This window comes from Melanostigma gelatinosum (genome assembly GCF_949748355.1).
Source record: "Melanostigma gelatinosum genome assembly, chromosome: 24".
In the NCBI taxonomy this organism is placed as follows: Eukaryota; Metazoa; Chordata; class Actinopteri; order Perciformes; family Zoarcidae; genus Melanostigma; species Melanostigma gelatinosum.
This window is the reverse complement of record NC_136657.1, coordinates 2,247,499-2,271,988: the sequence shown is the minus strand read 5'-3', so window position 1 is coordinate 2,271,988 and position 24,490 is coordinate 2,247,499. Positions and strand designations below refer to the sequence as shown.

Sequence of the window (24,490 nt, the reverse complement as noted above, 5' to 3'; positions counted from 1 at the left end):
CCCTGTATCTGTGCCACTTGGCATCCAAGTGAAGGCAGTTCAGCCATCTGCAAACCCAAGGGAACGACAGTTGAGGCAGCTTGTCAGTTCACCCAATAGTCGGAGAAAAGAATGTAGGGCAACTGTCTGCCCCCTCGGAAGGGGGAGAGGTTGTGGGGGTTGTTGTCCACATGCTGGGGCGACAGACAGGCCCTCATAGGGCCACACTAATGAAGGTTATGCTCTGAGAAGGGCTCAGGTAGCTCCTCTCCATGTGCACCTTGAGGCCCACCGGGCCACGTGAGAGAAGGCGAGCAGTGTCCTGTGGCGCCTAGGTCAGCCAGTCGTCTAAGTACGGCAGTATGTTCACGCCCTGTGATTGCAGGGGGAAAGGACAGCAGTAACACACCTTGTGAACACCCATCGGAAGATGGGAGAGTCCGAATGAAAGCACCCAGGACTGAAAGTGGTGGCCTTAAAAGGCGAAATGTAGAACCTGCCTGTGGTGATGCACCATGGGAACATGGGAATAGGCGTCGATAGACGTGAACCACTCTCCCTTGGAAATCCCTTGGACATCTCCTGGCCCCCCTGCCGGGGGGGGGGGGGGGGGGGGGACGTAGGTAGGGTTGTATAGGTAGCGGTCCGGCCTCTCAGCAGGACGCCGAGGGTAATTATATTAGGGTAAGCTGGAGGCTGAGAAAACGGCCTTGTGGGGCCAAAACGGCCTGGGACCCCTAGGTCTGGGGGTGCAGGCATGTCCCTGCAAAGACCAGAGAACTGCTGCCTGGCCTGGCTAGCTCTAACAGTTCGCTGAAGCGCCCGTATAGCAGCTGACTCGAACAGCTCACCAGGTTCCACTGGGACAGTACGGAGGGTCCTCCTACATGTCTCAGATAGGGGCGACTGCGCCAGCCAAACCTGGCGGCGAGTCTGAACCAGGGTGGACATCATGCGTCCAAGTTCCCTCGACATGAGCGCAAACGCCTGCAATGAAGCATCACTGAGTGGAAGCGTCGAAGTAGCCTGCTGCAGAGAATCTGCGAGGGAAAGCATGAGGTGGGAGAGGGAGTTGTCGATACGGTGCACAGCGCTGCTGTGTCATAAGCTCTGGCATAGCAGGTCATCTTTGACCCGACATTGGGTCGAGGGCACCTGGCATCGGGCCTCAGAGTCTCCTCAGGGGAAACTATGATGGACGCAATAGTCGTCTAACTGGCTGGCATACGTGCAAGGCCAGATTTGCCACCTCCTGCATGGTCTGATGTAAGGCGGGAGAGAGCCCTGGTGTCTCCACCATGCACGCAACTCCCTCAGATATTCCTCGGAGGGAGGAACAGAAAAGGTGGTGAGGGTGGGAAGGCACCTGAAGAAGGCACTCACAGGTGGATGTTCCAGCTGCTGTGTATGCCAGGCGTGCAAGTGCCATACAAATGACCAGGGTAGGTTGGGCTGGATTCAGCTGCCCTGACAGGGGGAGGTAGACCTCACGCATCAGGTGTTCCACTTCGGCCAGCCTAGCAGACCTTACTGCTCAAGGCGTGATGCCGCAGGTCCTGCCTGGGTTCTCCGAGAGGCCCTGCCTCAGAAGAGGAGCTATACAGGTCCTACAGCCGGGAGAGTTTAACATGGCCGCGATTCTGGTGGAACCCTTGTCCCACTAGTTGATGCGGAATTCCAAATCAGTCTGAGCGGGAGCGCTCTGCTGAATGTTGAGAGAACAGGCAGGGGGCAGTCAGAGGAGAGTGATCCTTCGGACACTCTTCACTTGGCCAGCTGCTGCGGATATTGGTGACCCACCAGTTAGCCTGAGCGAGAGCATTCTGCTACTGTGGAAACAGACCCAAAGAAAACAGTCCTTCCAGTGAGAGGGGAGTGAGGACACTCTCTTCACTAAGCTAGTTGCTGCAGATATTGGTGTCCCACCAGTTAGCTTGAGCGAGAGCACTCTGCCACTGTGGAAACAGGTCAGGAAAACAGTCCTTATAGTGAGAGGGGAGCGAGGACACTCTTCACTTGGATAGTTGCTGCAGATATTGGTGTCCCACCAGTTAGCCTGAGCGAGAGCACTCTGCTACTGTGAAAAACGGACAAAAAGAACACAGTCCGTACAGTGAGAGGGGAGCGAGGACACTCTTCACTTGGACAGTTGCTGTAACTCTTGATGTGCTACCAGTTAGCCTGAGCGAGGGCACTCTGCTAACTGATATCCGCCACTGATATGGCCATAATGTTTACAACAATCAATGGACACAATCAGAGTATTAGCTTAGTCTAGTTAGCCAGAGCGAAACGCTCTAACTGATATGGCGTGAATTAGCAATGCATCGGTAAAGAAATACGCCGTGTCACAAGCTAATAAGCTTCTGTTATTTTCTGTAGGTATCGCATCGAGATGGAGTCCATCATGGCACGTTGGAGACGACTTGGCACCACGCTGACGGACAACGCCCAGAGACTCCAAGAGCTCATGGCCAAGCTGTTGCAGTTTGAGGTGAGACCGATCACAGGGATTACCAGATGTTGCTTTGAGAGGAAGTTTAATAATCACCGGACTTGATCTGTTGGTGGAAATGTCTTCATTTCAATACCCGTTTTTGTCTCACTGCCAGAATGACGTCAAGACTTTGAAGAAGTGGATGGCAGATGTGGATGTGTTCCTGAACGAGGAATGGCCAGCACTGGGAGACTCTGAAGCTCTGGAGAAACAGTTAGAGCAGTGCACGGTGAGGAAGCCATGCATCTTGACGTTACTTCAAGGTTCAAGATCTTTTGGTCCGGCTGGTCTGGCTTGGGTGATCACCTCAAGGTCCCCAGCACTTACCCAATCCCAACGCAGGTTGAGAATGGCTTATACTGAGTGGATAGAAGCAACATGTTCTTGGGATAAGGCCCCTGATAATTCATCAAATGACTCTTAGAGTTCATAAAATATCCAAGAGTCTATAAGATATCCCTCTAGGAAATGGAAAGGAAATTGGAAATTTGCAGAAAAACACCCTTTTCATGACTACTTCTAAAGAAATTGAACTGCAGATATCTCATTAAGACCAAAATACACCAGTCTTAAATATTCACAGTCATATTTCTACCTGTGTTGCCACGGTCCTGCATTCTGACAGGCTCTGGTGAACGACATCCACACCATCCAACCCAGTGTCAACGGCATAAATGAAGTGGGCCTGTACCTGAAGAAAGAGGCCGAGCCACCGTTTGCCATCTACATCCAGAAGGAACTGGACGAGCTCAACGGCCAGTGGGAGAACGTCTGCAAACAGGTGTGTAACCTTCATCCAGAGGGTGTGTGATTCCCTGCCTTCATGGTCCGTACAACACTGAGTGTTTGTTTTCCTCTCCTCCGTCTAGGCCTACGCTAAGAAGTCCGCTCTGAAAGGTGGCCTCGATAAGACCATGGCTCTGAGGAAGGAGATGCAGGAGATGCAGGAGTGGATCAACCAGGCTGAGGAAGACTACCTGGAGAGAGATTTCACATACAAGACACCAGAGGAGCTACGCAAGGCCGTGGAGGAGCTCAAGGTATGCGCTTCAACCGGACTTACAGCCTATTGCTGCTTTGATTCAAAGTTTTGGTCCTCATAGTTGTGATGTGTTATAGCGGCTACTTATATATAATACATCCATACCACACAACTCCACCTATAACACCAGGGTCAAAAAATGAAACATTAATATTTTTGATGACTTATAAAGTTATTCACACATTCAAATTGTGAAATTGGTTCTTTAAGGGACTGTACGACAATGATCAGCAGGGGAAAGGGGGGAGGGTAATTATTCTTTTGGCTTTGTTATGAAACGTTAATTCAGCCTTTCTCTGCGATATATTTCATAAAAACATAAAGATTACGACTTTCACTGATACCCTGGCACATGTAGGTGCACTCTTTCAGACGCAGAGGACAACTGTTCAACTGTGGTTTCACACAGTATCTCATCGATGCCTATATTTAGACCATCATATTTTTCGATGGACTTTTCGAGCTGAGAATTATTCTTTATGTTCAATGATTTACAGGCATAGATAGATTTCCAATGGAAAAGGCACAAAAACTAATTGAGATGAACTGACTGAATAGTTGTACAGTTAAAGGTATTTCTTCTGTCTGTAAAAAGTGAAACCATTTGTTTCACTCAATCTATATTTCCATTGTGTGACTTTTTCCTTCTATGTTGGGTTCCTGGTTGGATTTCTCAGGCAGACCCTGATCTCGGTCTTCTCTGTATTCACAGTGGAGGCCCGATCCGACTGACTCTCTTGATCCTGGTTAATTCCAGGTCGATAACGCCCCCGTCTCTTTCCATTGTTGAAGTTAAAAACCAGCTCTCTTCCTGCCTCTCTCTCTCGCCCTCTCTTTTATCGTCTTCCCGTACCCTCACCCACAGCTTTGTGTCACTCTCATTCCCTCCATTCCTCAATTTTCTATCAAATTGCATAAGTTCTCCTTTTCTCTGCTGCGCCTTTTTTATTTATTTGAGCTTTCATAACTTTAATGCGATGTATTTGTGATGTAAATGCATTTGCTTTGTGATTTACCCAAAAGCCTTGGCAATAGTAGTCCCCTTCCATTCACCCAAGCTCCCAAAAAAGCGACCTTGAGAGTGAAAATGAAAAATAGATTTCACTCTTGCTAATCTTCCTCTGCTCCCTCCTTTCTGCTCCAAGCTTAAAAGAAACTGTTCACTCGCATATTCTTTTAATCCCCCCGTCTCCTGTTCCTCCCTCCTTCCCTCCCTCGTTTGGGAAAGCATTAGCTGCACTCCGTCATTCATTGATTCGTTGGCTTACTTGCTCTCTCCGTCTCTCTCTGTCTCTTTACACACGGTGGCTTTGTCAACAGACGACACATTGAATCATTTCCATCCCTCCATCCATTAAGCCCTCCCTCTCTTCTTTCATTCTCCCGCCACCTTTCTCTCTCTCCTCTCACCGTCCAGATGACTTTTGAGAGTTTTATCGACATGACGAGGCTTGTTGACGCGCACAAACTAAATCAGCCGAACCGGAGGTCCCAAAGTGTCTCCAACGACCTGTTCAACTCGTCACTTATTCATTTATTATCTCTCTATCAGAGGGCTCAGGAGGAGGTCCACTCCAAGGAGCTAAAGGTCAAACTCCTGACTGACAGTGTCAACAGTTTCATCGCCAAGGCTCCGCCCACGGCCCATGATGCCCTGCGGTCCGAATTGGATGTGCTAACGGCAAACTACCAGCGCCTGTGTAACCGGCTGGATGGGAAATGTAAAACCCTGGAGGTATGGACTATTCTCTGTCTTGTCTGTGATCATGTGGTGTTGATTGGATGACCATGGCATGCTTGGTAAAGAGAAAATGCAATTGGAACTTTTAAGAGAGGGGAAAGAGGAGAGGCTGTGTATTTACAAAAACAGCCTTACATGTGATTTCAAGGCCAAGGCCTTACTAAAATACTTACATAAAGAAACAAGGGATCAGTTCCAATGCAACTTTTAAACATAAATGATGCAGTATAGTTTAATCGCATTCAATTATTTAATGTTATTGGCCGTTTCAATGTGCAATTGATTTTGAACCCACAGATCATGGCTTTTGCACTCTGTGTAATGGTTATTGACCGATGAACGGCAGAAGATAACTGTGTTTTTCACCAAGGAGTGCTTTGCACTCGTTTGTTTGTGTGAAATCTGCCTCTTTCTGAAGCCAGTTCAATGAGGCGCCTGCTGCTCATCTGCAGCTGGAAACTAACCATCAAACATGTTGACGTGGAACATATAATGATATGACGGCCAATACAGCAATGCTGAATGAGGAAAGATAAAACGGCAAGAGGAAGTTGAGATGGCACTATTCTGCTCTCACCATTTGTCTGCTGCTGTCGTCCCTCGAACACATCAAATGTCAAACTGCTCATCTGTTGTTTTTGTATTGATCCATTCACTAATCCCTGCCTCTGTCTATGCCTGCTGATGGTTCTGTGTGTATTATTATTATTATGCCCTGCAGGAGGTGTGGGCATGTTGGTGTGAGTTGCTCTCCTACCTGGAGCAGGAGAACGCCTTCCTGGACCAGCTGGAGCAGAAGCTGGACGAGACGGAAAACCTCCAAGGAGGAGCCGAGGAGCTGCAGGAGGCCCTGGATGTGAGTATGAGTTGGTGAATAAGACGAGCTGCAAGTTACAGAGAGCTTTTTGTCCTCGGTATAGTTTTGATGCAAGGTACTTCAGAAAATATGAAAGAGATGAATTTCATGATGGAGGACATCAAGATGGATTCAGTGTGCCGTCTGAGGATGTTGACCTTATGTAGGACACACACACAGAAAAAAAAAAGAAGTGAATCCATTGTTCCAATGTTCAATTTGCTCCTGTGTTAACCACAACCTGTTAATTAGCTTAAACTGTGCTTTTGCAGGCTGCCTTAGATGTTTCATCCAGGGATCTGGTGAGATTAAACACAAAGCTTAAAGCCGCTACACCAGGATGCATGCTTTCATTTAACTTTGTACAGAACAATGCACATAATTGCCCACTCAGCTGTATTTGTGGAGATGTGAGAAGTACTGAGGTCAGACTAGCAAGGGATAATTAGCCTCTACATGTCACCAGCTAACACTCGTATCCTGCATCGTTTTCAATATACTCCTCACCACCAAACAAAAACAGTGTCAGTCTGTGTGTAAGAAGGCAGCGCCACCAAAAGGCCTATTTTTCTGTGGTTTCACTTGAACTCAGAATATCTCCCTTTCTTCCGCTATGAGTTGAAGCTGGAATTCTCCACTGCAGAAAATTCAAAAGTGGTACGGTCGAGTGTGATTGATGGCGTTGTTTGTGTTGGTGTTGTCAGAGTCTAGAGGTTCTTCTGCGACACCCGGAGGACAACCGGAACCAGATCCGGGAGCTGGCCCAGACGCTGATGGACGGAGGCGTTCTGGATGAAATAATACAGCAGAAACTGGACGCTTTCAACGCGCGGTGGGATGAGCTCATGGCGAGGGTAAGACACACACAGTATACTCACACAAACTCACACACACTGCGTCTTTGGTTGCTTTTAGAATATTCCTCCACGACAATGTTTGACCAGCGTTGGGATTGACAACCAAAAATGAACATAATCTGAATCTACAGCACATCTATAACACTTTTTTCTGATACTTTTTTGTATATATATACATATATATTATAATTCTGACAACATAATGCTGCAGCAGCATTACATGTTTCTTTCAAAACCTCTTCAGGGACTTTACAGCAGAATTCTACTCGCTTCAGGAATTCATGTTATTGCTGCAGCCAAGGACAGTCCGTTCAGTGTTTGAAGGCTCTGTTCCAGTCATCATTTAAGAGGAAGTTCTTTAGTTTGTTTGAATTCCTCTCAACCCTTTCATGATGTTTGTGGTCACAGGCAAACTCTTAAATGTAGGACTTACACTTCACACCCCGTCGATTTCTCCCACTTTCTTCTCCACCTCTTCGCTCTCCTCCTGCTCCTCCTCCTCCTCTCCCAACGTCCTCCTCCGTCTTCCTTCTAGCCATCATAAGCCGGCATCAGCGGCAGCAATACCTTCTCAGCCTCCTGTGGTGATCCTCAGTGACAGATTAGGCACACTTGCACCCAAACACACACACCCACACACACACAGACAGACACACTGTCATTGCCCACTGGGTTGATCCTCTCTCACAATAGAACCAGATTAATGTTCTTCTTGCAGCCTGATAAGCCTCCCTTTGTTTGTCCATCAGAGACTGTGTGTGTGTGTGTGTGTGTGCGTGTGAGAGACACACTTTTTTGGGGGTATTTGTTTGCGTTGTCTGTGTGTTTGAGAGCGTCACAGGAGCTGGTGTCCTTTGGTCGGGTGTGTGTGTGTCGGCATGCGTGCGAGGTGAGGCCGGCCGGCTCTGAGCCCTGTTTGTTGCTCATCTATTACGGGGACGGGGAGCTCAGAGACGGGACGCGGCTGTTTGTGAGTATCTCTGCAAAGACAGAGATGGTGACAGATGGTGAGCGAAAGCACACAGAGACCCAAACATTGCCCGAATGTTTTTTCTTTCTTTCTTTCTTTTGTTGACCTGAGGGGATTGTGTCAACGGGAGGTTTTTATTTCTTTAAATCTATTTATTTTCTAACTAAATCAGCGCTGTTTGAAGAAAACTGTAAAATCTCTGGATGGTTTCGTGGCCGGTTTTATGGATTTTATTTAAGGCTACCTGAGACTTGAGATTTCATGATCCATGTAGAAGCAAAAGTGACATGCTGGCTAAAATGGAGTTTTCTAGAAAAGGTGTTTTGCATCATTCTAGAAATATGAGGTTGTGTCTGTTTTCTAAAAACACACACAGTTAGCTCTTACTCTGCTTTAAAACTCCAACTTAATAATACATACAAATATGCAATACCAGTCATAATACAGGAGTTACCATTCAATTTATTCAAGATATCAGTATTTTATTATATACATCGTGAATTGACTGTATATTGCGATTTTTAATAAATTTCACTGTGGGAAAACTGTCATAGTATGAACATGCCACCGTATGGATAAAATCTGAGTTTTCGCAATAAAGTATCCCAACAGGGAACCTATTTCACAAGTTACTTTATTAAAATGATTCTCCGCATGCGGGGGAGCCACAGTGCAGCACACATTGTTTTGTCCGTCTGTTGTTTTCTCTTATTTCAAACCTCAGACCCGCGTCTTTGAGCGGCAACCGCTACCGACACAACGTCTGCAGAAAAGATGTGCATGTATGTTTGCTTGGAAGGAAACCCATGGATAGGTCTCATAACGGCTTCCTTTTAGTTGCTGTAGTTGCGTGTGGAGCAAGCAACCCCTGACATTGACACTATTTTGATTGCCTTGACAACATAAGCGAGAAAAAGTTCCTACTTCTTCACCAAAGAACAGTGTGATAAGAGTCAAGTAGAGAGTTCTGAGGAGCGCAGGGGTCCGAGTAAATGCAGAGATAGTACAATAAGTACATAATGTCATGATGATATCAACGGCCCACTTTAAAACTCATGCGGCGATAAATCCATCCCGCGCATTCTCATATCTCTGTCTGCCGAGAACACTTGCTCGCAGCGATCCTCTAGCTCTCTCGAAAGTTAAATTGCTGCAGTTCAAAAAGTTTAAAATACATCAAAAAGCTGAATAATGTGGCAATATATCAGGATTTTCTCAACATTTTAAAGTTGAAATGGTGTCTGTAGCTGGAAGTATGAGATTGTTGAAGGATTTGAAAGTTGAAGAAGTTTAAGAGGATTTGAAGATTTTCTCCATTGAAATCCCATTCAAAATAAAAATTGCAAAAAGCTTAATAATTCAAAAAGTTTAAAGATTAGAAATATGAAAAGTAGTTGGAATGCTTCACAGCATTCCAACAATAAAGATTTGAAGAACAACAGTTGGAATGCTTCACAGCATTCCAACAATAAAAGTCCAACAAACATAAACGTGTCTTTGATTGTCTTTAGACTGAGATCTGACTCTCACTGAGCTCCATCTTTGTTCAGTTCTTTGTTCACTTGGTGAACTATCTTTTTCAGTCTATATCCTTCCTGCTTCGTGAGACCTCCTCTGTCCTTGCTCCTCATGTGAGATCTGGCAGAGCTGGAGAGCTTCTCTTTGTCAGAGAGGTAGTCCTCCACTCTGGCTCCTCTCACGTTCTTGCTCCTCTTCAGAAACTCCTTTATCTTCTCCATGCTGTAGCCTCCAGAGCTCCTACAGCTGTCATCCCCGTGTTTAGAGGGCTCACTGTTAGCAGCAGCATCCTCCTCCTGACTGGATCAGCGTCCTCCTCCTAACTGGACTCAGCGTCCTCCTCCTAACTGGACTCAGCGTCCTCCTCCTAACTGGACTCAGCGTCCTCCTCCTGACTGGACTCAGCGTCCTCCTCCTAACTGGACTCAGCGTCCTCCTCCTAACTGGACTCAGCGTCCTCCTCCTGACTGGACTCAGCGTCCTCCTCCTGACTGGACTCAGCGTCCTCCTCCTGACTGGACTCAGCGTCCTCCTCCTGACTGGACTCAGCGTCCTCCTCCTGACTGGACTCAGCATCCTCCTCCTGACTGGACTCAGCGTCCTCCTCCTGACTGGACTCAGCATCCTCCTCCTGACTGGACTCAGCGTCCTCCTCCTGACTGGACTCAGCATCCTCCTCCTGACTGGACTCAGCGTCCTCCTCCTGACTGGACTCAGCATCCTCCTCCTGACTGGACTCAGCATCCTCCTCCTGACTGGACTCAGCATCCTCCTCCTGACTGGACTCAGCATCCTCCTCCTGACTGGACTCAGCATCCTCCTCCTGACTGGACTCAGCATCCTCCTCCTGACTGGACTCAGCATCCTCCTCCTGACTGGACTCAGCATCCTCCTCCTGACTGGACTCAGCATCCTCCTCCTGACTGGACTCAGCGTCCTCCTCCTAACTGGACTCAGCATCCTCCTCCTGACTGGACTCAGCATCCTCCTCCTGACTGGACTCAGCATCCTCCTCCTGACTGGATCAGCGTCCTCCTCCTGACTGGACTCAGCGTCCTCCTCCTGACTGGATCAGCGTCCTCCTCCTGACTGGACTCAGCATCCTCCTCCTGACTGGATTAGCGTCCTCCTCCTGACTGGACTCAGCGTCCTCCTCCTGACTGGACTCAGCATCCTCCTCCTGACTGGATCAGCGTCCTCCTCCTGACTGGATCAGCGTCCTCCTCCTAACTGGACTCAGCGTCCTCCTCCTGACTGGACTCAGCGTCCTCCTCCTGACTGGATCAGCATCCTCCTCCTGACTGGACTCAGCGTCCTCCTCCTGACTGGACTCAGCGTCCTCCTCCTGACTGGACTCAGGTTCTGGTTCTTATGAGAGCTGTTTTTCTCAGGACACTGATGACCCACTTTTCCACAACTGAATCATTTAAAATCATCAGTTGTTGCATAGATGATGGAGTCGAAGTCGTCCACTCTCACATTTTGAACGCTAGGTTGAGCCCCTGGCTCCTGTTGTTGGGGATCAAACGCAGCTGTCTCCTGTGAGACACCACGTGCTTCAGGAGAGGAGACCTGCACCCAGAGGACACCGTCCTCACTTTAGACACTATCCTCCCGTGTTTTGATAGTTCTCTGATTATTTCTTCATCCCTGATGAATGGTGGGACGTTAGACACTGTTACCTTCACAGCCGGCGTGCTGAGAGGATACACGGGGCAGAATTTATCGCCCACCTCCATCCCGTTGTCAAGCACCACTTCCGCATTTTCGATGGTATCCACAAATATCACCACGGCATTGTTCATACGTGCAGCGGACTTCACGCTGCTGTGTCCGACAAGCTCACCCACTGCCAGGCTGCATTCCTCCACTGAAACCGGGAAAGTCGGCGGGATCTTTATGCCGTGTCTCCTCGTTAATCCGGTCATGTCCATGGTGGCGTTTAGCAGCCGACAGCTCGCGCTGATCGACCGCAATCCGCTCACAAAGACCCCAAAACCAGCAAAATGTTCACACAAACACCGTGAGACACACGATCACATCCAACGTTTGACTAGTGACGAAAAAGTACCGAAAAAACAGTGTTAACCGCTCTCGAACACGCTCCACCAACTCCACGCTCCTTCCACTCAGAGAGAGAGAGAGAGAGAGAGAGAGAGAGAGATAAGTAATAAGGGAGTGTTTAATCAGAATATGTATTCATGAGCTGACAATTGCCGGGGAAATGGAGTCGATCGCCACGGGGAAGGTTGTTATCAATGTTTGTCTAAATATTTAATCTCCCTCGACTTCTCATTTCATACATTATCAGCTGAGACACGTCCACTGGTAACATGAGGAGAGCTCTGTGTGTGTGTGTGTGTGTGTGTGTGTGTGTGTGTGTGTGTGTGTGTGTGTGTGTGTGTGTGTGTGTGTGTGTGTGTGTGTGTGTGTGTGTGTGTGTGTGACAAGGGTTAGACACACTCGGGGCTAAACTTAGAGTCATTATCCTCCTGCAAGAGCTTAGCATGCTCACCTGTAAACACACACACGCACACATGACGTAATAGGTCCGTTTACGAGTTAATCTTGCAGGCAGCCACCAGGACACACTTCAGCAGTTGCCAGGCGCTGGATGTTGTTCCCGGACCAACAGTCGTCAGAGGACCGTAGGTTGTTTGTGTTTGTAGCGGCGATGGAGGTTGGTCACAAAGAAGCAGCATGAGAGAGAAACCCCGCAGTCCGTCCTTCAAGAGGGTACATGCAGTGTGTGTGTTTGTCTTGTCTTGTCATGTTGGCGACTGTGGCTAAGTGGATAGCCGGGCCGTCCTTCAATTAGAGGGTCGGCGGCTCAATCGTGGAACCATCTACTGACGTGTTTCCCGTCCTGTGCCGTCCCCTGTATTGATAGTAATGTGTTGGTTTGTTTGATGAGGTGTGATGTGTTTTCTTTCCCCAGGCGGTGCACAGGCAGAAGGAGCTGGAGAAGAGCGTCCAGTGGGCCCAGGACAACGACAAGACACTGAGGCAGATCCAGGACTCGCTCGCCAACACCGACCGCCACCTCAGCGCGTATATGGCCGACCACATCGACGCCCAGCAGATACCGCAGGAGGCTCAGGTAGCCGCCAGACACCGAGTTATCGGACGGAAGTCGCCTGTAGATGTGTGGTCATTTTTTTAAAGTGGCAGTATTTGAGAGTAAAGATGTCAGTTTGCCGCCAGTAATTGCAGGTTTTCGTCACGCCTTTGGCCTGGTCAGACTTCACTGTGTGGACAGGTAGAGGGAGACGAGAAGGACGGCTGGGGGGAAATACACCATACAGATCTTCCATTGGTGCTTCCGAGTGTGTGTGTGTGTGTGTGTGTGTGTGTGTGTGGGCATGCAAAGGAACCCGAGATAGAATGGCAAATGCTCCTTTTCTCACTCTGTGGTCCTAATTAAGCCGGGACACGGACAGCAGGAGCAGACACACACACACACTCTGTCTTTTTATCCTCTTCCTTTAACTTTTACATATCTCCATTCTTTTTCTCTCAAACACACACGGCCTCCAGACGGTATCATGAAATGATGGCACGCTGGATAGGATGAGTGATTGAAACGTGAGGGAGAGAGAGAGAGAGAGAAAGAATTCCACGTGCCTTGAAGACCACAAGTATGAGATAATGATTGGATTAGAGTGGTGTGGATGAGCATATGTGATTACAGGGCACTTGATATTTAAAGAGAGAGTGGTGACAGAGACCGTGTGTGAGAGAGAGAGAGAGAGAGAGCGAGAGAGAGAGAGGTTATTAAAGCTTTTGAACGCCCTCTCCTCGCTCCTTGATGCCTCCTGCCACCTGGTGGTCAGCAGAAGGAGGTACACCATGAATCCGCTCCAGCTTCATTGGCTTTAGTTTCACGTTCCAGACAGATCTTATTAAATTGACTACATTTCCAACCATAATTTTCGATGAGACTTTGGCTGGCTGTCATTCATAAAAGATAATCTGTTATTTTGATGATGTGATGTTTGACAGAAAATCCAGTCGGAGCTGAGCGGCCATGAAGCGACCCTGGAGGACATGAGGAAGAAGAACCAGGACAAGAAGCCGTCCCAGAGGGTCCTGGGACAGATGGACCTCACCCAGGTACAATACACACTCACGTCTGCACATGTGCAAACGCACAGATACAGAGAGCGACGGACACATATTGTAAATTTAGCAATGTGTCTAAGATGGAGGAAACATGTACGGGTCACAATACACTTTTCCTGAAGCAATGATAAGGACCTTAAAGAGACATACAGCTGGATGTTTCGCCCCTCTTTCGTATCATAGCACCCGAGCTTTTCCTTTATAGCTCTGTGCCTGTATTGGACTACAGGTCAGGTCAGCATCTCCTCCCTTTTCACAGAAAATGCTGACCGACGTGTTGACGAAGTTCCGGCTCTTCCAGAAGCCGGCGAACTTCGAGGCCCGGCTGTCCGAGTGCGAGCACTTGCTGGCCGGGGTGAAAAGCCAGGTGGGGGTGCTGGACATCCGCAGCGTGGAGCAGGACGTGGTGCAGTCGCAGCTGGACCAGTGCATGGTGGGTCATTGCGGCAGAGAGATGGATACGATGGTGTGATCCTGTGTTGAGCCCCTTGTTGTGTGTGTTTTGTGTGTGACAGAAGTTGTACAAGGTGCTGAGTGAAGTGAAAGGGGAGGTGGAGACGGTGATAAAGACAGGGAGACAGATCGTCCAGAAGCAGCAGACCGAGCAGCCCAGAGATCTGGACGACAGGGTGACCGCCATCAAACTGCTCTACAACCAGCTCGGCTCACAGGTTAGAACTCACGCACACCAACACACACAGTTACACACACACGAGTCAGATTTAGATATGGATTTGTCCTTTTTTGTATGTAGGTAACTGAGAGTAAACTGGAGCTGGAGAACAGTCTGAAGTTGTCCAGGAAGCTACGCAAGGAGCTGAACGGGCTGACGGAGTGGCTCGCCGCCACCGACAGCGAGCTCACCAGGCGCTCCGCTGTGGACGGTATGCCCAGCGACCTGGAGGCTGAGGTGGCATGGGCACAGGTACGACACACACACATTATCATTCAGGCTTGAGGGAAAATAGGCAGCCGTTTATTTGCTACCATCAAAGAATAATGGGGAGAAGAAAAGTGGTCTTGTCTCTAAACTCTCCCTCTTGTGCCCTTTTTTCCCGTCGTCAGTCCATCCACGTGGAGACGGAGAGGCGTCAGCCGCAGCTGCAGGCCGTGGTGGACCTCGCAGAGGCTCTCAAGACGGTGCTGCGGGGCCACGGGGGCCTGGTGGACGACAAAGTCAGCCTGCTGCACTGCAACTGGATCGCGGTCACATCCAGAGCCGAAGAATGGCTCAACCTGCTGCTGGTTAGAGGAAGAAAAAACAAACACCCTATTTGTCTTTCTTATCGGTGCTAAAATGAAATCTCTAAAAATAAACCATTAGAAGTGTCTCAGAATGAAATATATGCTCTGTCTCTCTCTCTCTCTCTCTCTCTCTCTCTCTCTCTCTCTCTCGCTCTCAGGACTACCAGCAGCAGATGCAGAAGTTGGATGGAGGGATAAAGGAAGTGAACGGATGGATTGATGGAGCAGAGAAAAAGATGGACAAGATAGACAGCCAGGGACCCAACGACGCTGTGCTTAAGGTTGTGATGTCTCTCTTTATATATGTTGTGTGTCATGTGTGTCGGATAAATCCTCAGATGTCGGATGGCCTCTGAGCGAGGCGAAGGTCCTGCAAGATACATACGCAGTTTCATTCACTGGCGCTCGGAAACACCACCGCTTTTGTCCACAGGGGCCGCCCAAACCAACAGAAAATGAAAGCTCCTTCAAATTTATTTCCGTCATTCTGTGTCTTGGCGTCCTGCAGGTGTTTCGTGCAGAGCTGGAGCTGACCAGGGGTAAGATGGTGGAGGTGAGGGCTCTGGCGCAGGACCTCATGTCCACCAGGGGGGAGAACTGCCAGGCCCAGGTGAGACCCAAAGTGGAGCAGCTCGGCCGGAGGTTTGACACCATCGCTCAACGCATCGCCTTCGGACTGGTATTAGACCCTCTTATTACTGTCCTATCAGCAATAACACACACAGTCTGATACGATCTAATTCCTGTCAGTTGTTTGCCATTTTGACTCGTACACACTTAAAGGGACTCTTTCATCGTTTCTTAGAATCCAACTATTCCCATATATTTACTTCAAGCGCTCTCCAAACGGACTAAGATCTCATGAAATGGACTTCAAAGTCTCACTAAATAGACTCTCTTTCTAAATGTACTTTGAACCCTCACTTAACAGACTTCAAACGCTCACTAAATCTGCTCCAACCTCTCCGAACAAATTTACTTCCTCTTGGCCACTAATGATCTTTCTTTTTGTTTGTGTCTGTTCGCCCGTGCATCTTTGATCTTTGTGTGTGTGTGTGTGTGTGTGTGTGTGTGTGTGTGTGTGTGTGTGTGTGTGTGTGTGTGTGTGTGTGTGTGTGTGTGTGTGTGTGTGTGTGTGTGGCAGACGGCAGCATCAGCCAAGGAGCTGGAGCAATACCACAGCGAAGCGCAGATCTGGCTGGAGCTCCTGGAGGAGGAGGCCAAGCAGGGGGAAAACCTCAAGGAGGAGGACTTCCAGGAGAACAAGGTCTCACACACACACACTGAAGGATCATGACTTTCTCTCTTATTATGTGTGCACCTCTACTGAACATGTGTGTGTGTGTGTTGTGTAGGACTGTGAGGAAGGTGCAGTGAAGGAGTTACTGTTGAAGGGCGAGAATCTACAGAAGAGAGTCCCTGATCAGGACAAGAGAGAGCAGATCAGACTGAAGCACAACCAGCTCAACAGCAAGTACAACACTGTCAAGGTAACGCATTTTATGCAATAAAGTACTTATAACACACATGTCCACGGTGTTATAAGTTAGCTTAGCATAAAGACAGGAAAAAACAGCTAGCCTGGCTCAGTCCAAAGGGGATAAAATACCTTTAAAGCTCAATGATTAAGAGAGTGTGTGTGTGTGTGTGTGTGTGTGTGTGTGTGTGTGTGTGTGTGTGTGTGTGTGTGTGTGTGTGTGTGTGTGTGTGTGTGTGTGTGTGTGTGTGTGTGCGTGCGCAGGACCTGCGTGGGCTGAGGAACAGGAAGGCGTTGGCCATCGCTCCCCAGTGGTACCAGTACAGGAGGAAGTCACATGACCTGCTGGCCTGGCTGGATGACATCCAACGCAGCGTGGACCAACTGCCCGACCCCCCCGAAGGAGAGAGGGTCAAGGTGATAACACACACACACATTCATGCATAAATAAATATCATATCTTTGCTTTTCTGCCATGTGAAGAAATGACAATGAAGCTTGATATCCTTCCTCATCATCCAGCTCTTCATCTCGCACCGTCTGTCTCTCACTTTCTGTGTCTTTCATCTTTTCTCATCCTACATCCTCCTGGGACATGGTAACAGTGAAAGGACTTTTGTTGTTCTGCTCTCCTCTTGGTGTCGAAGCTTTTTGCAATCATTCATTTGGGAAGAGGACTTTTTGAATCTTCCTCGTATCTATTTAAAGACATTATTGCAGATCGATTCTTGTCCCGAGTAGGAGACGGCGGCATTTATCTTGGATTTCTTTTGCGCTGGACTCAGAGTTAATAAGAGGCTCATTAAACAGTGATGTGTAGCATTTTAACATCAATAAATCATGACTAAATTATTTATGAAATGGCAAAATGGCAATATCATTGACAATCTCAATATTAGCAATTAATAAATGGTTTATAACACACTATAACAGTTGTCGTAAGTCGTTGTAAGTAGATGTAAGGACATTTGTTTAATGTTTATTAATGTCATTTTCAGCAATTATACCAAACCATCTATGCTAGAGTGCTGTGGGAACGATTTCAACGTTTTGTTCTGAGATTGTTCCAAGATATAAAATACGTCAGTAGATAGTAGTAGCAGTAGAAATTGGAAAGTACTGAGAGTTTAAACATTGTTTTATTTGTTTTTAGGCCACTCTTTATTATTGAGCCCTGTACATGATAATACATTGATGTTGATGCTACACACCTTTGAGTCTGCGTGTTGATGTGGAAAGGTTTGACGGAGGAACCCAGAACTCCACCTGTTTTTCTGCCCCCCCCCCCCCCCCCCCCCCCCCCCCCACACCGCCTGACTCTGTATGTGTGTCTTTCACTTTCAGATGATCACTATGACATTTCGCTAAGCGGACGTCTGACTCGCTCGCCTCAGTCATTGCCGCAAACCGAGATTCCTCGCTGTCTGTGTGTCTGTCTGTCTGCTCATCTCTCTGTCTCTCCATGCTTCTTATCGCCCTACTGTACTCCTGCTCAATGTAAATAAAGGCTGAAGGCAGTGTGCGCCTCCTAATTATAGCACCACTTTCTTATGTGATGTGGATTGTTGAAACGGCGATACATACAGTATAATATTAACATACAATGAATGGTTGACACTTACAAACATGATATCTCAATGTGTTGTGGGTCTGTTGGCGTGGATGCTCGTGAGTGAATAATGTAAATGTTTTATTATTTGTATTCTGTATGATCACTGTGCGTGTCTGTGAATGTGTATTGTTCAACATCCCCCTCACGGGCTCAGCCAATAGCAAGTGACCCCCCCGGTTGATTTTGTCCAATAGGAAATTGGCACAGAGTTCGACAAGAAGAAGGAGGAGCTTAACGAGGTGCAGGGCTTAGCCAATGAGCTCTCAGAAGCTGGAGCCACCACTCTAGTGGAGCCCCGCCAACTCCAGCTCAACACGCGCTGGGTTGAGGTGGAGGGCAAGTTCAGACCCTTCAAGAGACAATGTGTGAGTTTCTATACAGTATATCTACAGTACTAACAGAGAATACTACACTAATCAGACCCGGTTATCATACTAATACTACTTTCTTCATGCATGGAATTAGCCTGAAGAGCTTCTAATAACAACTATCTGAAATGAATTTCACACCGTGAATAAAGGCATCAACCAATTTATTAAATCTACATTTATATCATCTCAAAAGCTCCCTAGTCCGAACCTAGACGGCAAACTTTATTAGTCTTTCCACCTTAACAAAGGCAGCGCATACCAGAACCACTCCTATTGTTCTTACCTTTCACAATAAAAGCCTTATACAGGCCTTATAATAATCTTCAGTGAGTATTTCGCAATTTTGTGCCATTTATTCGTAACCCCCACAATGTGTAAAGGTTTATGCTTCAGAGTTTAACAAAATAGGATTTCTTCAACCATCAAGTTGTATTTACCGGTAGATTTATTTTACAACTTCCTTCTCTGAGCTGAGTACAGGCTAATGACATCACGTCAACCCATTTTGGGAAAACACCTAAGATCTACTCGTCTAACTGTTGGCAGGAAAATAAGTGTACATCACACAATGTAGGGAAGTACACTGAAATACAGTCAGTTAAAGAAGACATTTCTCTATATTCATCTGTAACAATAAATGTCTTATATCCTGGTTATTTAGTGTTATTCTATATTTTTCTGATTGTCAAAAAATCCCATGAAAAGACCAATATCACCAGACCCTTCAAGATAATATGAAGCTCATTTGAGTAATTTTCAATAATGCCAGTTATAAAAAGTTACTTCAACTCTAAATCAGAACTAGATTGTTCCCTTTCAAAATAAAGTGTGAGTTGCCTATTTTTTATTTTTTTGCATCTTCTCATTTACATGTCTTAATGTGGTCATGTGAAGCACGGTCACATGACCAAATCTCATTGGTTGCTCTGTCTGGCTCTTTGTCACCGCATGCTCCCCCCCCACACACACACACCACCACACTGCTCGGCCTGCCAACCAATCACATTACACTCTCACAGTTCCCTGATCTGCCGACCACTGAAGATGTATGTATCCTGACAACCAATCACGTGAATCAACCACTTACACTAACACCACATGGTGTCAACTTGGACAAATGCACATCTGAACTGTCAGATTTTTAGATTTCTTCAGGCGCACTGAGAGGAATCATAAGCACAAATTTCATTATCTTAATTTGCCAAGAGACCACGGACTGAACACACTCAGTCTGTCTCAGTGATGTTGTACAGTAGGGCCTCTGAGCTGCTCCACTCCAACTGTTTAGCCACTTCGGCACATTGACCAGCAACCCGTGAGCAGTAATGGGTGCACTTGCTTTCCCATACTCTCCAGGCTGGGTTCTCCGCACCCCAGCACCAAAAATGGGGCTGAGCAACAGCACTTAATACAATGTTTTTTTTGTGAAAACAAATACAGTATAGATGTGTATTCAGTCCGAGTGATGTAGAAGATGGAGAATAGTAGAGTAGATCATGAGAGGAAGAGCCATTTAGAACTTAAACATTTCGGGGTGCAGAAACTGAAGAAACAAATTCTTTGTGTGTCGGAGAGCGACATCAGACCACTTTAAAGCTCTTCCTCTCATCAGCAAGATCTGCTCTGCTCTCATGTCTCAGCAACACACGTTGAAATCACAAACACGTGTCTAAAAAGGCTCTAAATGAAACATGCAATGTGTGAACAGGTGGGTCTATGTGTGTGTACACTGAGAACAGGTTCGGGCCTTTACTATCACTGTGATTCATCAGATGACGGATAATGTGTCAGTCTGTCACGCTGGGTTCAATTCATGAGTTACAAACGTAGAAATCAAATATATCAAATACTTCTTTATATTCAGTCATGGCCACAATGTTTCCCTCTGACCTTAAAGGATGAGTTCACATATTAATGAAACAGTACTCACGCTCATATATACCTTGAAGAAATGGTAAATGTCATGAATCCTCCTGTCCATACTGGCTGTCCCTGGCCTTTTGAACTGTAATCGAAGACATGGGAGACATAATCCAGCGTTCTAGTTCTGTGTATGAATTCTATGGCGCGTATAAAGATGACAAACAGATGGGCTGTGGTGTTGTAACATAGCAGTGGTGGACGACGTATCCAAAGCCTCTACTTAAAGTGAGACGATGTCACTTCTAAAAGACGTGAGGGAATTCTTCTTCTTACTGTAGCAAAGTTCAATTTACAAGCAATCAAACACACCGTTGCTCTCATCGGCACACTAAGGGCGTTTACTGCCTCAGCCTGACTTGGTCTGGTATGATCAGTAGTTTGGAGGCCACATTATGCCACAGAAGCACCCGTCAGTCAGAGTTACATTAATATGTTCGTTGAATATTAATGGATAGTAACAATACATCATTTACCATAATTTGTATGTAAAATCTTAATTTGCTAATGATGAATTATGTTTGAAGACATACTTAGAGAAATGTGAACCCATCCTTTAACCAGTTAACAACCATCAGTTTAGCTCTGGAGCTTGTAACTCATGACCTTAGCCCAGTTGGATTTGTAGATGTTGATAGTTAATAGAATAGTTTGCATGTACAATTTCTATTTTCTGGAGATCAGTGCCACTAAATATGAAGCCGCAGCCACTTAGCTCAACTCAGCATAAAGACTGGAAGCAGGGGGAAAGCCAACATAGTGTTGCTTTGTCCCATAGTTCAAAAAGCCCTCTGAGGCAAATTTGTAATTTTGGGCTGTCCAAAAATGAATTGAATTGAATTGAAAAAGTGACATCATTCCAGACAAAACCTCAAATTTGTTTAATCCAAACAAAAACCAAAGTTTGGCTAAATTGTGGTAAGCTAAGCTAAGTGGTTGCATGCTGTAGCATGATACACAATGCAGATTAATAATGTGTTTGAGTAGGAATCTTCCGTGAAGCAATCTGGGGGCTTCATTTGTCAAAGCTTCTAGTTCATCATCTAAAAATGTGTCCACAACTAGTAATGTGTTCAGTTATTTTCATACAATTCAAATTTATTTTGTAAAGCCCCAAATCACAAACTTGGGAGGAAAAAGGAAGAAAAACGAAATAAATTACACTTTTGTTCATGGGGGGTTTGCCAAGATAATTTAATTAATTCATTAAAATTAAGTTTTTTTTAAGCCATGAAAACAGTTGGGGGAATAACCAAGTTTTGCCGTTGGGGGGACATTGATGCTTTTAGTGCTATTTAGTGGCACAATTCAGCCCTTTGTAGAAGTACCATGGAAAATGATATCGGCAAAACTTTTTTTACCAAACAATTTCAGACTTTGAAAATGGATCCCCACTCTCAATTGCCTCTCAGGGCTCCCGCAGATATAGATATTCTTCTATATATTTTTTAAATTGCATGGAATTTAAATGGTGAACTCATTTAACAATTGAAGTCCCAGATCGCTTTCTCAATCAGTTGAAACTCAGATTTGTTTCCCCTAAAGCTAGCTTTGAGATGGTGCCTGGTTAGATACATGAGCAAGCATTGATATCAAACGTTATTTGTGTGACGAAATAATGTTTTCTTCTTCTGATCTACCTCCCTACTCCTTCCTGTGTGTGTGTGTGTGTGTGTGTGTGCGTCCAGGAGTACGTAACAGAGCTGCAGGCATTGCTGCGCTCGCTGTCAGAGACGGACTTCAAGCTGAACTCTCCTGAATACTGGCCTGCAGCGTATTACAACCTGCCTCAGCAAGAGCACTGCCTGAAGGTCAGCACCACTTTAATGTTTGTGCCTGCAGAGCAAGAATATCTGAATATTTCTCAGGTGATAACATCAAGAGCAATCACACCGTAGGTCATAATGAAATGACAAATATACACTCATATACACAGTTATACGTATTATACAGCCCAGATTTATACCAATCTAATATCTGGCTGTTCCATATGAAGTTACAGCCAGTTAGCTTAGCTTAGCATAAAGACTGGAAACGGGGGGGAAACCCTTAGCTCTGTCCTGAGGTAACAAAATCCACTCACCACACAGGAGGTGAAGGGGAACATTGACGAGTTGCGAGGCCCAGTGGAGGGAGCGCTGGCCCGCAGAGAGGAGATGGTGTCTGGGGCTCGGCCTCTGGAGGGTCAGAGGATCCAGGAGACCGCCGCCCACCTCAACACTAACTGGGACAAGCTGAACAAGCTCTACCACGACAGGCTGAAGTAAGGAGGGGCTGGACGGATGCGCGTGAATATTGACTCGTTTTGTGCACGAGTTTGAATGACAAATCTGTGTGTGTGTGTGTGTGTGTTTGTAGGCGTTGGCAGGACTGCAGCTCCAAGTGGCAGAAGCTGGTTTCGGATCAGAAGGCGATGGAGGAGTGGCTGATTGACGCCGAGAGCGCTTTGGGACTGGCCGAGCATGAGCCTGCGGGATACAGACAGCACCTCAGGGTAACGCACATTTACCCGCTGACACGGTTTGCACACACACGGCCGATCGTACCCAGAAAGCTGCTGGATGTATTCCAGCTGAGTCATACTTTGTCTCAAGTGTCCACCAACACTGCTACAGTGCCCTTGAGCAATGCCAGAGGAGTCCAAAAGACATTCCCTGTTGCAGCATGATTAAGTAGCACATGACATGACCTAACAAGATGTGACATATCATGGCCTGACGTCATATCAAGACATGATCTGACATCCATGACATCAAAATGTGTCACTGTGATTCATTTATGCTCTATTTGTTGTGAAGCATCATAGTATCATCTCCTGGTTAAATAATGAGTTCAATGTACACCAGGACTTCTGTCTTCTCTCTCTCTCAAAGTCCAGGTTCAGCAAAAATAACATGTGATCGCATTTTATCGCAACACAGACAAATGTGTTTTTAACCACCCAAGAAAAAGAATGGTGACAAACTCCACCATTCACTACAATGGAGCTCAGTCTCTTCATGTTTTAGCAGCAATTATTGTCTCACGTGTTTAATGCAAGCAAACAAACCTCTCGGTTCATTTTACCCATACTATGTGTATTAAAGGAACAGTAGGATTTTCCCCAAAAACATTTCTTTTGGTGCCCCCATGTTTGAAGAAAACAGCCCTCTTGGATGCCCCAATGGTAGCGAAACGGTGAGCCATTGTGCAAAACAATAATAATAATAATACATTTTATTTATACAGCGCTTTCCATGACACTCAAAGACACTTTACATTAAAATCATCATATATAAAAGCAATCCACTAAAAACATAAACTACACAATAATGGTCAGACATGAAAAGCAGTTTTGAACAGGTGGGTTTTGACTTGTGATTTGAATAGGGAAAGGTCAGTGCAGTCTCAGATGTGTTTGGGGAGAGAGTTGCAGAGGGAGGGGGCAGCTATGGAGAAGGCTCTGTCACCCCATGTCCGGTGCTTGGTCCTGAGTGGAGGGGACAGGAGGTTGGCATCAGAGGAGCGGAGCCGGAGGGATGGAGTGGGGTGGTGAAGCAGGTCGGTGAGGTAGGAGGGGGCCTGATTGTGGAGGGCTTTGTGAGTGAGGAGAAGGATGTTGTGAAGTTCCCTCTATGAGCCTATGGTGTTCTTCAATGGGCACAACGGGGAACAACGGGCTTTACATCACCGAGACCCAGATGAATAATGCATGAGGGGATCATTCTTAGAAATGTACGAGGGGTGCTTTCACAGACGCGTCAATGAGTTGACTTTAATTCCCGGCTGCTGCGGTTAAACTGATGCACTCAGACGCATATGAAGTATTGCTGTATGCGTGTGTGTGCATATGTGTTTGCATCGTCAGACATGCCCACTTCCCTTTGGGCTGCTGTGATCAGCTCGCAGTGCCCACCTGCACAGACGAGGACGCAGTGCCCAAGTGCCATTCAAGTGCCAACCTGTGTGTGTGTGTGTGTGTGTGTGTGTGTGTGTGTGTGTGTGTGTGTGTGTGTGTGTGTGTGTGTGTGTGTGTGTGTGTGTGTGTGTGTGTGTGTGTGTGTGTGTGTGTGTGTGTGTGTGTGTGTGTGTGTGTGAGAGACAAAGAACCATCTGGTTCTTCAAAACACAAGCTGCCGCCTGAACCGCACCTAATCCTGATCCCCCGTTGTACGAGCACGCACTCATTGACTGAATTGCTGTTGATGCACTTGTGGGGGCGTCATATTCACTTTGTGGAGACTCAAATGGTTGGCTCACATTGAACAAAACAAATGCATAGTCTGTGCTTTTGAGGAAATATT

General features: G+C 46.6%; 1 protein-coding gene across 1 annotated transcript in view; it reads left to right on the top strand.

The window, feature by feature from the left end:
- The window catches only part of LOC306797451 (dystrophin-like), a 218,733-nt gene that overhangs the window by 129,851 nt on the left and 64,392 nt on the right, over positions 1-24,490 (top strand). The window contains 22 exon segments of the mRNA XM_079296817.1: positions 2,362-2,473; positions 2,592-2,705; positions 3,102-3,257; positions 3,346-3,516; positions 5,071-5,253; positions 5,981-6,115; positions 6,820-6,969; positions 12,399-12,560; positions 13,463-13,573; positions 13,842-14,015; positions 14,098-14,253; positions 14,337-14,507; positions 14,648-14,827; positions 14,986-15,108; positions 15,336-15,506; positions 15,972-16,094; positions 16,183-16,317; positions 16,569-16,721; positions 18,111-18,281; positions 21,896-22,018; positions 22,298-22,470; positions 22,566-22,701. Of these exon segments, the coding sequence (XP_079152943.1) occupies positions 2,362-2,473; positions 2,592-2,705; positions 3,102-3,257; positions 3,346-3,516; positions 5,071-5,253; positions 5,981-6,115; positions 6,820-6,969; positions 12,399-12,560; positions 13,463-13,573; positions 13,842-14,015; positions 14,098-14,253; positions 14,337-14,507; positions 14,648-14,827; positions 14,986-15,108; positions 15,336-15,506; positions 15,972-16,094; positions 16,183-16,317; positions 16,569-16,721; positions 18,111-18,281; positions 21,896-22,018; positions 22,298-22,470; positions 22,566-22,701 (3,283 nt within the window).